The sequence below is a fragment of the Phoca vitulina genome, unplaced genomic scaffold (genome assembly GCF_004348235.1).
Source record: "Phoca vitulina isolate PV1807 unplaced genomic scaffold, GSC_HSeal_1.0 scaffold2, whole genome shotgun sequence".
Classification (NCBI taxonomy): domain Eukaryota; kingdom Metazoa; phylum Chordata; class Mammalia; order Carnivora; family Phocidae; genus Phoca; species Phoca vitulina.
The window spans coordinates 79,476,409-79,493,786 of NW_022589705.1; the positions used below are offsets into that span (position 1 = coordinate 79,476,409).

Sequence of the window (17,378 nt, forward strand, 5' to 3'; positions counted from 1 at the left end):
TGCATTACTTTCTCGTTTAGAGCTTTTAGAGCTGTCATCTCATTTGATCTTCAGATCAACTGTGACAGAGAAGGTATTATCCCACTCGAATGATAAGGAAGCTGAGCCCTCGATTTGTACTGGGTATTCTGCTTAGTAGCGGCAGGGGCAGAGTAGGAGCTAGAACTTTTTTTAATTCCTACTTAAATAATTTTCTGCTGTGCCATGATGGCTCCTAAATGTAAAAGTTAAGTTTGGTCAGCATTAGTATATCCTAAATCTTGAACACCAACTAATAACTGAGTCGTCTGGATGAGTTGAACAACCAACTCTATTAAAAATCTAGAACTTGACCTAGAATACATTCTTAGCAACCACTAGGAGCTACACATACAAATAAATCTTAATTACATGAGGTAAGGTGTTGGTGGTGCAAAACATGAGTATCTTAAGCCCACAATTTCAAAATCTCCTGCTACTTAATTTATAAATATTTATAAATATTTTCCCATCAAGGATTTTACCAGAAGTAAACAAGGAACAAGTTTATCAATCCAAGATTCACTTTTGGCCATGATATATTTACTTACATACAGAGAAATGTCCAGAAGATCAGTAGTAAGGAAGACAAGAAGCATTATGGGGCAGATTAATTTAGAAAACAGAATTACCAGTTCCTGAACAGTTAGCTACAGAGAGATGTCTTAGATGACATAATAAGAAAAGCAAGAATGAAGAGATGTTTTCAACACGGTCCATGCTTGATTCAGGAGGAAAGAAGCATGAATGCTGTACCTCTCCAGGACGGATCTTGATGAAAAAGCTGCTACGTTTGTAAGAAATCTTCAGCACTTTGGGCCAAGGAAAGCGGTTAATTCTCAGCTTATCTTTATAAACCAGAAGGCCACTAGAGCAGACACCCAGGATGATATCCACTCCTTCCAAGTCCTGAAAAAGAAAAGTGTTAGCAGTTCAGTCTTCAGCAAAGTGCTCAACACATGGTTGACTGTTATTTGATAATCTGAAGATATCAATAACCAAAAACACTTACAAAGCATACATTAAAAAGTAAAGCTTGACCTTACAATCATAATCCATGGGACTATTGAGTCCATGTAAAAATGTTACCATACCACTGTGAGTGAACACCTGCTCTTTTCTTGTCCAAGAAACATGGACGTACACATCTTACCCACTGAAGGAACTAACTCCTAGAAGGAGCAATGAAGCCACCACAGCCACCCCTCAAAGCCACCATGAAATGTCACTGGGCTTGCACTTCTCCCATAAAACTGAGCCTCTGTATTCTCCAAAAAGGTGTTCCTTAATAATCCAAAAAGAGACACTCATCTGCTTTTACCATGCCTGTCTGTATATGAAAATTCTAGGGTAAATGTTCATGTTCTCATTCTAAATATTCAAATCTGTCACTACCATAATCAGTAAATAATTACATAGCTACCTATGTCCTATACATGTAGCTTTAAGTCTGTAGGCCACATGACTTCTGGAGGCTAGGGCTGAGGAGTATGTCTACTACCAAATATACATGCACAATTATATTTTTTTAATGATAATGTGGTCATTCATCCAAAATTCATAAGTAAAGGAGTTGACTCTATTCCTGTATAAACTCAGTATGAGAGAATCTCAGAGTCTTGTAATTATTGATGTTAAGTATATTAAATTATAAATATTATCCCAAAGTCAAGAAAGAACAGCAAGATAAAGCCACATTTCTATGCCTCCTTAGTAATTTTTAAAAATTAAATATATAATATTAATCATCTGTGTCTGCAAATAAGGAAAATAAATTTCACCTGAGTAAATCCCTACTAATGACTATGTAGATAGGTAATCAAAACACAGAGTTAAATGTTTCTTGACTATTCCTTTTCCCAAATTGAGTATAGAGAAACATGTTAGTGCTTATATGTGTTATGTACAAACACAACTGAGAGGTAAAAATTATTAACAGCTCTAACTCAATGACTATATAACAGAATTTCCCAGAAGATGCCCTCTTAAATTCTTAAAACCTGTGGCTTTCTCTCTCTCTTAATTATATGTTTTGGAGAAACAATTTGCTTTACAACATTTGGGAAAGGAATATGCTGCTTGACTTCTTCATCTATTCCTGATAATTACTGCATCGACATCAGCCTACAGCAGGAACTGAGAAGCAAAACCGAACAATTTCTGGTCTGATCTTTCTATCATCTACTTTAGAGATTCACAGAAGCACCCAGGCCAAAACAATCCAGAGCAACATTTTAAGAAAAACCACTAACATGCAATGAAATTTTATTAGATTTAACAGAATCTAAAGAAGGAAGAATCTTCAGATATCAGCTATCCAGGGTGGGAGAAGCATGAAAGTTTCTGTTAGTCCAATCACACAACAGATGTTTGAATGTCCTTTTTTCTAAATTCCTACCAAGCAATTATTCTACCTATCTTGGAATAGAAGGTAGTGAGCATTCTGTCACGGAGCTATTCCAGGTAGAATAACTGCTTGGTGGGAATTTAGAAAAAAGGACATTAAAACATCTGGTGTGTGACTGGACTAACAGGACCTTTCATGCTGTAGGCACGAAATAATTACTATGGTAGCTAGGGGCCCATTCCATCTTAGTAAAGCTCTGACTGTTCGCAATTTGTCAAACTATGCTGAATGGTATTTCCCTGTAATTTCCATTTTACTAGCTCTAGCTTTATACCTGGAGCCATAGTAAAATCTCTACTTCACACAGCAATCCTTCAAATACACAAAGACAGGTTTTATGTCTTCCCTAAACTTTCTCTTCTAGGGGCTAAGTATCCCTATTCCTCTGCTTTCTCACTGGACATGGTTTTGAGTCCCCTCATCATACACCCATGAACCTCACATCATCCCTTGAGCCCATTCCCTCACAAACTCCTCACACACACCCCCTTGCCACCCCCAGCCACTTCAGTAGGTGAAGATGAGAGAAGTCAAGCAATTTCCCTTAAGTTTATCCTGTTAGGTTGTATTAGGCAGAACTGGGATTAAAGCTTAAGTTTCCAATTCCCTGACCCAGTAGTTTCCAAATGAGCCACTGTGGTTCATCCCATTGCATTAGAATCACCTGGAGAGCTTGTGAAATTAGATTGCTGGGCTCCACCTGCAGCATTTCTGATTCAGTAAGTCTGGGATGGGGCCGGAAATGTGCATTTCTAACAAGTTCCTGGATGATGCTAAATGCTGATTAGGAGACCACACTTTGAGAACCACTACCTTAGGCCAATGGTTCTCAGATTCAGGTGTGAATGAGAGTAATTTACATGTTCATTCAACTTAGAGCTCTAGTGTCTTGTCCAAAGTAATTCAGTAAATCTGGGAAGATCTTGAGAATCTGCATATCTAATAAATGCCCCAGTGATTCTGATGTAGGTGACGCTGGTTGTGAAACATGCCTTGCTGCCACTTTATAGTTTCAAATGCATCTGCATTTTAGGAAAATATCACTTCTTCCACTCTAGGTGAAATATCTTTGATCCTTACAGGGGCTTCAATGTGAAATTTCATTCTGACAGTGGAACTGCAAAGGGGCAATTCAAATTAAACACTTAAAATTCTACCAAGAACTATCTCTTTTGAATGTTTTATAATACCCCAGATAAAAGTTGGCAACAAGTATTATATGACCCAGTTCTGATACATGTATATTAATAAAGGCCAAATATATCATTCATTACCTTTGCTTTATGAAGGTCAACACCATACATAGACAACTTTTTGGCATTCTCAAGAAATTCCAGGTCAGCTTGAGCTGGAGTCATGGACCTTTGGCAAAATAAAAATTAGAAGTTCAGCATCACAATGCCATCTTCTACAATAATAACATTTGTATATTAGTTGCACTTTATATATAAACACACAAATGTATATATTGTATATATATTGTATATATATATACACACACATACATATGTGTATACACACACACACACACACCAATATGTATGTGGATATATTTCATAGTCCTGAAAGTAAAATATTAGGGAAAAGGATTCTTATCACTACCTGTGTCTAAATCATTGAAATATGTCTTAGTAAAAAGAGATCTTGGAGAAAAACAAAGTCACCAAAAAACTATTAGGAAAAAAGGTTTTAAAAAATATCCTGCTAGGGGCGCCTGGGTGGCTCAGTCGTTAAGCGTCTGCCTTCGGCTCAGGTCATGATCCCAGGGTCCTGGGATCGAGCCCCACATCGGGCTCCCTGCTCGGCGGGAAGCCTGCTTCTCCCTCTCCCACTCCCCCTGCTTGTGTTCCCTCTCTCGCTGTGTCTCTCTCTGTCAAATAAATAAATAAAATCTTTAAAAAAAAAAAAAAAAAAAATATCCTGCTAAACAATTTCCTTATAGCTGCCTCACCTCCATCAGCTCTACTCCTCCCTCTCCTCTCAGCCTTTTTCTCTAACACACACAAACTCCTCCTACTAATTTTTCTTGCCAAGGAGGTGACCAAATTAAATCCTCTGAGGGCATGGTACAATTTACAATATCCTCTTAGCTGCCTTTTTCTTTCCATACTCCTGAATTATTATGGAAATTAAACAGGAGGACAGCTGAAGTTACTTAACTGGAGACTCTTAATGGAGGCAAGCTTGAGGAAAAGAAATTTTCTGGTAACAGATGGTGTCCTGCCCACTAATCTAAACAAAATAAATTGGTTAATAGAAGCATGTAGATAATGCGGCTGCTTTCTCTGTTATTAAGATGTCTTCATTACTAGGCATATAATGAATTAGATTTGTTTGAAAACAATCAGTCTCACTGTCTAAATGCTCACTGTGATGATCCTTCCTTCTTTATAACTTTCCCCACTCATGAGCTGTTATGCTGAGCTCTGAAGAAAAAGATATCACTCCTAATGCTGCACAATTCAGGCCAATCAGATATAACTTCATACTAACAATAATGCTGCCACACCCCCAAAGAAAAATGGTGTACATGCCTGTTTCCCAGAGGACTGCCTTAAACTAAACAAAGCAGCCCAGTGGCCTATTCATTTAACAGAAGAAAGTCTCTTCTAAACCCATCTGTCTTTACTCTCATTAAAAAGAACAAAGGGTTCCTTGGAACAACAACCAAAATTTCAGGAGACAGTCTGCAGATTTGTTAATGACTCAACCCTCCCCAAATAAACTTTTTTTCTACAAGCACTAAATCATCACACCTGAGTTCTATTTAGTAGATCTAAAACTGAACACACACAAAAAAAGGAGAATGGGAAAATTAACACATATGCAAGTCTGTGTATTCTAGTCACTAAAAACATCTCAGGAATGGGGCGCCTGGGTGGCTCAGTGGATTGAGCCACCTATTCTTGGTTTCAGCCCAGGTCATGATCTCATGGTCGTGGGATCGAGCCCTGTGACCAGTTCTGCGCTCAGCGTGGAATCAGCTTGGGATTCTCACTCTGCCTCTGCCCCTTCTCTCTTTCAAATAAATAAAATCTTTTTTTTTTTAATGCCCCTTTCTCTCTCTCTTTCAAATAAATAAAATCTTTTTTTAAAGCATCTCAGAGAAGTTTTATAGGGTTTTTTTTCCATATAAAGTTATATACTTTTCTAGTTAAGATTACTCCCAATCATTTTATAGTTTTTGTTGTTGTTACTATTATCAATGACTTCAATTTTAGGATTTTGATGGTGGAATGGAGCTTGAAGATTACAGAATCCAACATTTCGATTTTGCTGATGAAGAAATAAGGCCCTGAGGGATCACATAGTCATGGGCAGTTGTGACTCTTAAGTTTAAGGCAGCAGGCTTTAGTCAGGACTGTAAGTCACATTACTCACGCTGGAATCATGCCTCCTGCACCTAAGAGTGGTGACCTGGTGTCTCCCTCAATCCCCTAACTATAAAGTAAGATCCATGATAACACCTAATTCCAGAGAGTAGGATAGGCAATGACCTTTTTATGTTTGCTGAATGAATGAATGTGACTATGTAGGATAAAATAAGATAATGGTTGTGAAACTGCTCTGCAAAATATGTTTATTATTATTGCAACTTTAGGTTTCTTTTTTAAAATTTTTTCAAGATTTATTTATTTGAGAGACAGAGTATGTGTGAGCAGTGGGGGAGGGGCAGAAGGAGAGGCGAGAATCCCAAACAGATTCACTACTGAGTGCGGAGCCGACACGGGGACTAATCCCATGATCCCAAGATCATGATCTGAGCTGAAATCAAGGGTCACCCATTCAACTGACTGAGCCACCCAGGCACCCCTGTAACTTTCAGTCTCTGATGACATTACAGTGGAACATCTATACACAATTCATAAAAGAGAAAAATTTTAATCACCTGAACTTGAAGACACATTTTAAAACAATAAATGAGGCAATTGTGATAAAATCTTTTCTATAGTTACTCCTCCAATTCTAAGGGACGTTAATGGGGTCAATTTAAATACAGATTTAAGTTTCAAACTATGTCATTTAAATGCTTCTCTAAGTAAGCATGCTTTAAAATTGTATTAAGGGCAGGAGCACCTGCCTGGCTCAGTTGGAAGAGTACGCGACTCTTGATCTTGGAGTCGTGAGTTCAAGCCCCACGTTGGGTGGAGATTAATTAAATAACTATGTATTTTAAAAAATAGATAAAATTGTATTAAGGGCAGGTAATAAGATGAGATCTTTAACTTTATTTTTTTTTTAAAGATTTTATTTATTTATTTGACAGAGAGACACAGCGAGAGAGGGAACACAAGCAGGGGGAGTGGGAGAGGGAGAAGCAGGCTTCCCGCTGAGCAGGGAGCCCGATGCGGGGCTCGATCCCAGGACCCTGGGATCATGACCTGAGCCGAAGGCAGATGCTTAACGACTGAGCCACCCAGGCGCCCCGAGATCTTTAACTTTAAAACTATGAATTTCCTTGTTAGTTGAAAATAATACTTATATTTGAAGTTTGGCTGATGTTTGAAACATGCTTAAACTTAGAAGTTACCTACAATGCCAATCATTTTTTCCTCAACTACCTGAGAGCAAACTGTCAATCTGATGATCCATCACTCCCAACACTTTAATATGTAATTCCTACGAACAAGGACATTCTCCTATATAACCTCAATGCAACCATCAAAAGCAGGGAATAATTATTAATACATTACTGCTATCTAATCCTCAGACCCCACTCAAGTTTGGCCAGTTTTTTAAAAAATGTTCTGTACAGTAGAAAGGCCCAGTTTAGTTAGCATCATGAGTTTCATTTAGTTCATGTCTCTGGTCTTCTTCAGTCTGGAACAGTTCCTTAATCTTTCTTTGACTTTCATAATCTTGACTTTTTGAGAATTACAGGCCAGTTATTCTATAGAATGCACCTCAATTTGGGTCTAATGTTTCTCCATGAGTTGATTCAGGTTTTGTATCTTTGACAGGAATGCACAGAAGTGGCTCCGTGTTCTCACTGCATCCTATCAGGTGGTAGGTACACAATTTCAATTTGTCCCTTCATGGATGATGTTCGTTTTGATCACTGATGTCTGCCAGGCTTCTCTTCTGTGAAATTCCTATTTATCTCTTTGTAATTAATAACCATTTTGTGGGAATGTACTTTTTTTAAGATTTTATTTATTTATTTGTCAGACAGAAAGAGTGGGAGAGCATAAGGAGGGGGAGCAGCAGACAGAGGGAGAAGGAGACTCCCCACAGAGCAGGAACCCGATGCGGGACTCAATCCCAGGACCCTGGGATCATGACCTGAGCTGAAGGCAGATGCTTAACCAACTGAGCCACCCAGGCATCCCTGTGGGAATGTATTTTGAAACCTTCTGAATATCCTATTCCTTATCAAATTTCCAATTTACTCATTTATATCGGTATGGACTCATAGATTCTCATTTCATTCAATGCAATATAATCAATTATTTTCCTTATTTATTTTAGTGCTTAAATTGGCCCAGATTTGGTCAGTAGGAGCCTCTCCAAGCTGGATTCTGTATCCTTCCAATCATTTCTGTCATTTTTTGAGCACTCCTTTCTCAAACAATGTAGAGTTAGAGTATGTTAGTATGCATGTATGTATGTATGTGTGTGTGACTATTTACACATCTACCTATCTATCTATCTACCTAGCTATCTATCTATCATTGGAAATCATGAGTTAGCATTGAAACCTCCAGTTTTAATGCAATACCACAGGGTTTCTCCCTCTTCATAATGTGAATCTCCCTTTACTGACAGTAAGAAACCTGACTCCCATCATCATCAATATATTGACTAATTTGATCAACACCTTGTATATACCCAATCTCTCACCGCTGCCAGTGACTCCTCCCCTACATGGATACCTTCCTCACCTTGCCTGCACTCTGAACTCCCCCATGTGGGGCTGCTCCCCACCCAGGGATGCCCTCCTTACCTCACTCAAGTTCTGACTCCTGGTATTAGGCTACCCCTTTCATGGACATCTTCTTCACCCTGCTCAGGCTTCAATACCCTGTATCAGGTACCACCCCATGTGAAGGCCTCCACCCGATGCAGGCCTTACCCCCACATGGATGCCCTTCTCAATCTGCTCTGCCTCTGATAACTACCACCACATGCCCATACATGACTACCCTCTTTGTACTGCTTGAGCTCTGACTCCTCACACCAGGCTGGCCCCCTACCCATGAATATTCTCACCACCCTGCTTTAGACCCCAATATCCCCAGCCAGACTGCCTCTCTGCATGGATGACTATCTTGCTCTCCCCTACCTAATGGCAAAACAAAATTGTTTCAGGGGTGCCTGGGTGGCTCAGTCGTTAAGCGTCTGCCTTTGGCTTAGGTCATGATCCCAGGGTCCTGGGATTGAGCCCCGCATCAGGCTCTCTGCTCGGCGGGAAGCCTGCTTCTCCCTCTCCCACTCCCCCTGCTTGTGTTCCCTCTTTCGCTGTGTTTCTCTCTGTCAAATAAATAAAATCTTTAAAAAAAAAAAAAATTGTTTCAGGAAGCTTTTTCTGATTATAAAAATCATACATTCATTGTATAAGCACATGGGGGGGGAGAAAATCTCTCATAATCCCACTACCCACAGAACTGTACATGTAAATACAACACATATATTTTACAAACTTAATACCACAAATTAAATTCAAATTATTTTCAACTTAAACTTTTAAAGATCAGGGTTTCTCCTAGATTTTCGAAGACTCTTGAAGTATAATAAACTAGCTAGGAAGACGTTAGATACCTCTAAGCCATTAAGAATTTATTCAGTACCACCCAATAATTTACCACTTGAAAGCTTACAAAAGTATCTAACCAGAGACATTTGGCACTGGTTAACTCTTGCTCATTAAAAAGAGAAGTTAAAACAAAGTTTCTCTGTATTTATTTTGAGCAAGTGGGGTCCGGATACAGAGCCATTCAGTGAGTTCCAACGTTATGTGACAGCCTCTTAATAATGTTTGTTACATCCCCTAATTAAGGACTGAGATTTCAAATAATTAAGTGGGGGACAACTGACAAGTTTACATACTTTCCTACTACCCATCAATGGAGGGCAATTAATTTTAAAGCTTGATTTGCTAGTATAAATTTACAGTGTTAATTATAACTTCAAAGTCTCTATCTGGGCAAAGGGCCACCAACCAAGGGTTCCATGTAAGTAGGCGGTCTTCTATTTATCTGAGAACAGGGTGGTATTTGCTTGTACTTTTCAATGCATAGTAAAATGCTTCTGCCTCAGCAGAAGTTTCTCTGGATTAGTTAAAATGCCATGTTGTTGGACATAATTAAATTTTCCATTTGGCTTTCTGTTTGTAAATGGTGCCAATCTTTCCAAAAAGGAGCAAGTAAATTCCAAGATGTCAGACCTCTACATTTTCTAGTCATGGAGATCCATTATTGCTTAATTTCTATCCATATACCTAAAACAACATCAAATGGACCATATCCACCTGTCTTTTGAGATCATTTCACTTATTTGGGTTTAAATTCTGTTAAGTTCCAAAAAGTAGTTCTCTAAACCCAGATTCACATCCATCACTTGTAAAATGGGGTTAAGAATTATTATCCTAGCAAATACTCTCACTATATACTAGTCACCATGCAATGCGCTTCACATTTTTAACAATCACAAAATTCATATCATTACCCTTATTTTTCAGATGAGAAAACTGAAGCTTAGAGAGCTTAAGTCATTTACTAAGAGTCAAAAAGTTAATAAGGAATGGAGTCTGAATTCAAAATATAACAGGCTGATTCCACAGCCCATTCTATCTCACTGCCTAGTTCAGTGGTTATCAAACTTTTTGACCTTAGGATCCCTTCCCTCTCTTAACAATTATTGAGGTCTCCAAAGAACTTTTCTTTATGTGGGTTATATCTATCAATACTTACTACATTAGAAATTAAAACTAAGGAAATTTTTAAATACTTACTAAATCTTTAAAGAGTAACAATAAGCTCATTTTTTTTTTTAAAGATTTTATTTATTTATTTGAGAGAGAGAGAATGAGAGAGAGCGAGTACATGAGAGGAGGGAGGGTCACAGGGAGAAGCAGACTCCCCGCCGAGCAGGGAGCCGGATGCGGGACTCGATCCAGGGACTCCAGGATCATGACCTGAGCCGAAGGCAGTCGCCTAACCAACTGAGCCACCCAGGCACCCAATAAGCTCATATTTTAACATTCATAACTTTTTTGTGTGAAAAATAACAATATTTTCCCAAAATGTAGTAAAAAAAAAAAAAGTGACATTGTTTCACATATTTATAAATTTTTTAAATATCTGATTTAGAAGATATCTGGATTCTCCTAATTCAGACTAACATACCTCAGGGTACTACTAACTCAAGGCCAACATCAGATATTCACGTTAATAAGCTAAGGCAGCCTGTAAAATGTAGCGTTAGCAAGTCCCTCAAATAACCATGGGATGTATAGTAGGAAGAAACACAAATTATTCTGGCACTTTAATATTAGCTAACATTTACTGAATTTTGACAATGTGTAAGACACTGTATTAAGTTTTTCCACAGGGATGCCTGGGTGGCTCACTCAGTTAAGTACTGCCTTCGGCTCAGGTCATGATCCCAGGGTCCTAGGATGGAGTCCCACATCGGGATCCTCGCTCAGTGGGGAGCCTGCTTCTCCCTCTGCCTGCCACTCCCCCTGCTTGTGCTCCTGCTCGTTCTCTCTCTCTCTCTGACAAATAAATAAATAAAATCTTAAAAAAAAAAACAAGTTTTTCCACATAATACCTTTTCTAATCCCATCCATCACCCTATTTCCTCTGAGGAAATAAGTTCCATCAGACATATAAGGAACCTGAGGCTCAGAGAGGTTAAGTGAATAACTCAAGGTCACAAGGCCAGGACCAAGCAAAGCCAAGATCTCAACCCAGCTCAGTCTGACCATATGCCCTTGCTTTTGATCACTTTGTTATACCTTCCAACATCACTAATTATTTCCATGCAAAAAAGCATTGAATTCAATAAAGACTTTTCAAAATAACCTCAGGGGTTTCATGGGTCCTCTGGAGTCCATCCATGTACACAGATCCTAAGAACCCCTGCTTTAAGGATCTTAAAGTACCTAATTCAGCATAATAAGTTTAAAATCTAAAAAAAAAAAAAGGTAAGGCAACAAGAGCTAACATTTACTGAGCACCTATTATGTGCCAGACACAGTGCTTAGTGATTTACATCTATTACCTCATTTAGTTTTCATTTACATCTATTACCTCATTTAGCCTTCAACACAACACCTGTTACTCTGACGAGAAAACTGAGGTTTAGAGGGCTTAAGTGACTTGCTCAAAGTCGAACAGTGGAGGGGCTTGAGCTGACTCTACAGCACCACATCCCCTCTAAAACAAACACTGAATCAAAACCAGGCCAACGGTTTAAACTTATTGCCAAAACAAACACAGAAAAAACCTGGAGACATATTTACCTGTATGACTTATGCAGTTCCATGACCTTCTCTTCAAGTTCCTTGGTCTGATTTGGGGCCAGTTTAAAATCACTAACATAATCGGCACCATGAAGTTCTGGGTCATAGTCTCCCAGCTCAGACTGGATGGTGTAAGAACCTAATAATGCTAAGGTGGCAAAGGAACAGGGCAGACGTCCCGCAACTATATCCTGTCGAAGCTGAAGGCATAAATAATATCTACAGCCAAAAGAGAAAAAAATGTTACCATGTCAGCAACAACAAAAACAAAATACAGAGAAAGAGGAAGAAAAGGGGAGTGAGAGGGAGGGAAGGAGGGAGAAAAACAAGAGAGATTAAATAAATATGAAATAACATTAATAATTGTTCAATCTAGGTAGTGGTTATATGATTGTTCATCATACTATTATTTTTTCTTTTCCGTGTGTTTTAAAATTTTTCCATGTAAAACATTAAAAAAAACCAACAACCCGGTAACTATGTTAGACTCATATTTGGAAGGCAATTTAGAAAGAGGAAGTTGCTAAGAGAGTAGATCTTAAAAGTTGTCATCACCAGGAAAAAATTTTTGTAATTATGTATGGTGATGGTTATGCACTAGACTTATTGTGGTGATCATTTCATAATACATGCAAATATCGAATCATTCTGTTATACACTTGAAATTAATACAATGGTATATGTCAATTATATATCAATAACAAAAAAGGAAGAAAGAAAAGAGGTAAAGTTGGGAAAAGTCTGAAGGAGGTAGGGAAATTAATATTTTATTGAGTACATTAAGTACCATATACATACAAATTATCTCACCTAATTTTCACAAAAAAACTTGTGAAGTGGGTATCATTACCAGATTACAGATAGGGAGGCAGCTTCAAAGACTAAGCTTGCTCAATGTCATATAGTAACAAAGGCTGTTTGGCTCCAAAACTGGACTCTTTCTATCATACTGCTTTGCCAAACGTGTAGATACTGTCCTTCATACATAACGATGACATTATTCACACATTTTTACTAGGGTATGAACAGTTTCAGTTCTTTTCCGGAACTTCAAGATGGGCTAAGCTGCATGTAGCCTTCCACACACTATCATATTGTAAGACTGATTCCACCCGTGTGCTAAATTATTGGGAATTCAAACTGGGCTTAAAACTGGTCAGTAGAACAAACTGAGTGCCCCTACATATGTTAGACACTCATCTCTATCAGTATCATGTTTACACCTATGATCCTGACCTCCTTAGCACTTTTTCTAGCTGAGTTGACCAATATAGACTGTTTTACCAAACAGGAAAGCTGGGAGATATGATGCAATTGAAAATTCCTGTATTGATTAGAATTATATCCTTGGTTTGACCATAACAAGATGTTGAATAATGTAGGTATCAACAATCGCTTTTGCTAACTATGATTAGTCACTACATACATATTTTTTTAAAAAAAGAGGAATGCCAACCAAATCACAAGGATCTTAAACTCCTCTAAAATGTAGGTAATTAGCAAAGAGTTTTAGGGACTTGTTTTGTCTTATACATAACCTCAATGAAGAAAGACGAATAAGAAGCAACACTAAGATACAAATATTACCTGAGAAAAAGAAATAACCAAAACAATTTTTTTTTCAGTCAGAGATGGCATGTCAACTTCAAGCATGTACTAAGGATTAACCAGACAAAGAATAATTTTTTAAAAATTTCACCATACTTGACAATCAGACTTAGAGTTTACTTAGGCTATCCCCTTATTTGAGAGATCTGAAAACTGAGGTACAGAGACTGAATATTTGTCTGAAGTCAGATAGTGGACAGCAAAATCAGAATTAGAAAGCAGTTTCTCAGGGGCGCCTTGGTGGCTCAGTCGTTAAGCGTCTGCCTTCAGCTCAGGTCATGATCCCAGCGTCCCGGGATCAAGCCCCGCATCGGGCTCCCTGCTCAGCAGGGAGCCTGCTTCTCCCTCCCCCACTCCTCCTGCTTGTGTTCCCTCTCTCGCTGTGTCTCTCTCTGTCAAATAAATAAAATCTAAAAAAAAAAAAAGAAAGAAAGAAAGAAAGCAGTTTCTCAGCAACCAACAATTCCATTTAACAAACAGTTGCCAAGCACCTACTATGTATAAGGATCCATGCAAGGTGTTATGGATATAAATATGTACAGTAGCATTCTGTCTAATATACTGCTTTTCCATTTTCTTTTTTTAAATTAGTATTTATATAGAACCCAATAAAGGCCACTTTCCTAAAATCAGGAAGTTGTTTTCAAAGGGTATAAGATTTATTTCATAAACTAAGTGGGCTTAAAAATTACTGAGGAAGATTCAGTTCATGAGGATTATGTACCTAATCATACACTTTAAAAGAGAGATAAGAAGAAATAATAACACACACACACACACACATGAAATAATAATAATTCAGATTTCAGCTTTTTTAATCCCTATAACAGAAAACATGGTAGGGAAGGAGTATTAAAAAGAGAAAGTACTAGAGCTATTCTATCACTTATATTTTTGTCTTGCCCTTTGGAGGGCGTGTGGTTTATAGGTGCCCTATACACAGCTTGGCATAGTACTCATGATAAGCAAGGTTAATTCCCCTGCCAATTTCCTCCAGGCATGTCACAGATATATGAGTCTTCTAGGCTCACTTATTTGCAAACCTGCCTTGAAGAGACCAGATGCTTTCCATCCTAAGTTTAAAAGCACTTCATTTTTCTTCAGTTCTAAATAGAAAAATTCCCAGAGCTTATGATAATGAGAATTACTTATTATATATTTAACTATTAATAACTTATTTACCTTGTTATATCTTCTGTTAACTGTGCTGGGTCAGGTGGATAAAACTTTACATTAAATGTGAAATTCCAGGGGACACCTGTAAAAGTAAACACAAAAAGAATTGTATGCTTATACCTAAGTTCCTGATTGTTAAAAGTACCTAAAATATTCAAAGTTTTCTCTTCCTGAGGTTTTTTAAATATTCTCATGCTTTGTGGAAAAAATTTGATTTTTATTAAAGAAAGAAAAAGTTATTTAGAACCACTTAAGAGAGTTTGAAAGGGATTTTTTTCTCTTTGAGCTCTGTGTTAAGTAATTGATATAAAAAGCTTGATAACACCCAAAATTGGTGGGGAAAATAAACAATTATCTATTGTTGATATGAGTATAAATTGATACAACAACCATATCTAAGGAGAACAATTTGACCATATCTTTCAAAACATAAAACAGGGGCGCCTGGGTGGCTCAGTCGGTTAAGCGTCTGCCTTTGGCTCAGGTCATGGTCGCAGGGTCCTGGGATCGAGCCCCACATCCGGCTCCCTGCTCAGTGGGAGGCCTGCTTCTCCCTATCCCGCTCCCTCTGCTTGTGTTTCTTCTCTCACTGTGTCTCTCTCTGTCAAATAAATAAATAAAATCTATAAAAAAAATAAAAAATAAAAAATAAAACATATATATTCTTTCACCTCCCAATTCTATTTCCATAAATGTGTCTAACATATGCTTAAACGTGGTCAGAATGGTATGTGCATAAGATATTGTTTGTAATAGCAAATGTCTGGAGACAACCTAAATATATATTTATTTAGCAAGAGAAGATATATTTCCAAGATATAGTGTTAGGTGAAAAAAATATCAAGGTCAAGAACAGTGCACAGAGAAAGCAACCATAAGGGGCGCCTGGGTGGCTCAGTCACTTAAATGCCAGACTCTTGGTTTCGGCTCAGGTCATGATCTCAGGGTCGTGAGATGGAGCTCCTCATCAAGCTCTCGCTCAGCATGGAGTCTGCTTGGGATTCTCTCCCTCTCCCTCCGGAGTGCCTCTCCCCTTGCTTGTGCTCCCTCTCTCTCTCTCAAATAAATAAAAATCTTTCAAAAACTAAAATTTAAATTTAAAAAAAGCAACCATGAAAGAAGTATATGTTAGGGTATGATTATATATGCATAGACAATCCCTATAAGGATATATACTAAACCAGTTATAGTAGTTAGGAAGCTAGGAAGGGGAACTTTTAGAGAGGAAAATGAAGATGGGGAAAATAGGATGGAGACCTATTTTCACTGTATACGCTTTTATACCATTTGAATTTTGTACATATACTACTTATTAGATACAAACATATAACTTTTTTAAAGGATAATCTTTGTCTCCTCCCACTAAAATGCAAATTACTGAGCATAAAAACTTTTTTTCTGTTTTATTTGGTGTGTATCCCTAGTGTCCAAAACAATGCTTGGTAGATCATAGATGCTCAAGAAATATTTGTTGAGTGAATGAATGAAATAAAGTAACTGATCTCACAGCATTGTTGTGAAGGTCTTATGAGGATGCTACAGCTCCAGGGGGGAAAAAAAAGGTACTAATATATTAAAACTATCCATTAATCCAGATCCACCAATGACCTTATGTTACTACACCTAATCAAATGAAAACAAACCAAAAAACCCCTGTATTCTGGTTCAATTTTTCTCTCCATTTAACCCAAAACAAGGAAGTTTAACTGTATTAGAAATAACCACATCTAAACAGAAATGTCCCAATTATTAACTCTTTTACTTTTGTTAATAGGAATTTTAAGAAGAGGAACCCAAATTTTCAGTTCCTATTCTTTTCCATGTAACAGATACAAGTTTGGCATGTTGCTAGTGAAGATATTCAGGTTCACTGCAAGCTAGCTCAGGGTTCAATGCAATAGAGACTAAAAAAGTTAATCACTTGGAATTAAAAAAATTTTAAAGTTAAGCTTTAATTAGTGACGGTCTCTAGAATAGGATACATATAATTAGTAATACCTTATGGAGAATATTTAGTGGGGGGGAAAAAAAGGTGGCTGGAAAAGCTCTAAAAAATCTTAACATTAAAATTTCTGCCCTCTTGGGGCGCCTGGGTGGCTCAGTTGTTAAGTGTCTGCCTTCGGCTCAGGTCATGATCCCAGGGTCCTGGAATCAAGCCGCGCATCAGGCTCCCTGCACAGCGGGAAGCCTGCTTCTCCCTCTTCCACTCCTCCTGCTTGTGTTCCCTCTCTCGCTGTGTCTCCTCTGTCAAATAAATAAAAATCTTTAAAAATTTAAAAAAAATAAAAAATAAATAAAATTTCTGCCCTCTTGGGATGCCTGGGTGGCTCAGTCAGTTAAGCGTCTGCCTTCGGCTCAGGTCATGATCCCAGGGTCCTGGGATCGAGTCCCACATTGGGCTCCTTGCTCAGGAGGGAACCTGCTTCTCCCTCTGCCTGCCGTTCCCTTGCTTGTGCATGCTCTATCTCTCTCTCTGACAAATAAATAAAATCTTAAAACAAAAAATGTTTACTTTAAAAAAAAAAATTCTGCCCTCTAACTCAGCAACACTTCAATGACATTCCCACCAAAGTGCATAACCTGAAGATTCACGTGCCATGAAGAAATATCAGACATCCTCAAAGTGACCACTTATAAAATAATGAGGCTGGACTCTTCAAAACTTTCAATGTTATAAAATACTTTAAAGACTCAGGAACTGTT

At 37.9% G+C, this 17,378-nt stretch overlaps 1 protein-coding gene across 12 annotated transcripts in view; it reads right to left on the reverse strand.

Moving 5' to 3' along the window:
- Positions 1–17,378, reverse strand: part of EPB41 (erythrocyte membrane protein band 4.1) — a 195,453-nt gene that overhangs the window by 65,434 nt on the left and 112,641 nt on the right. For all 12 annotated transcript variants that reach the window (XM_032389745.1, XM_032389705.1, XM_032389694.1 and 9 more), the window contains exons 6-9: positions 14,682–14,757; positions 11,892–12,110; positions 3,700–3,787; positions 775–927 (exon numbers count right to left, since the gene is read on the reverse strand). In XM_032389745.1, the coding sequence (XP_032245636.1) occupies positions 775–927; positions 3,700–3,787; positions 11,892–12,110; positions 14,682–14,757 (536 nt within the window). The remainder of the gene's footprint in view (positions 1–774; positions 928–3,699; positions 3,788–11,891; positions 12,111–14,681; positions 14,758–17,378) is intronic.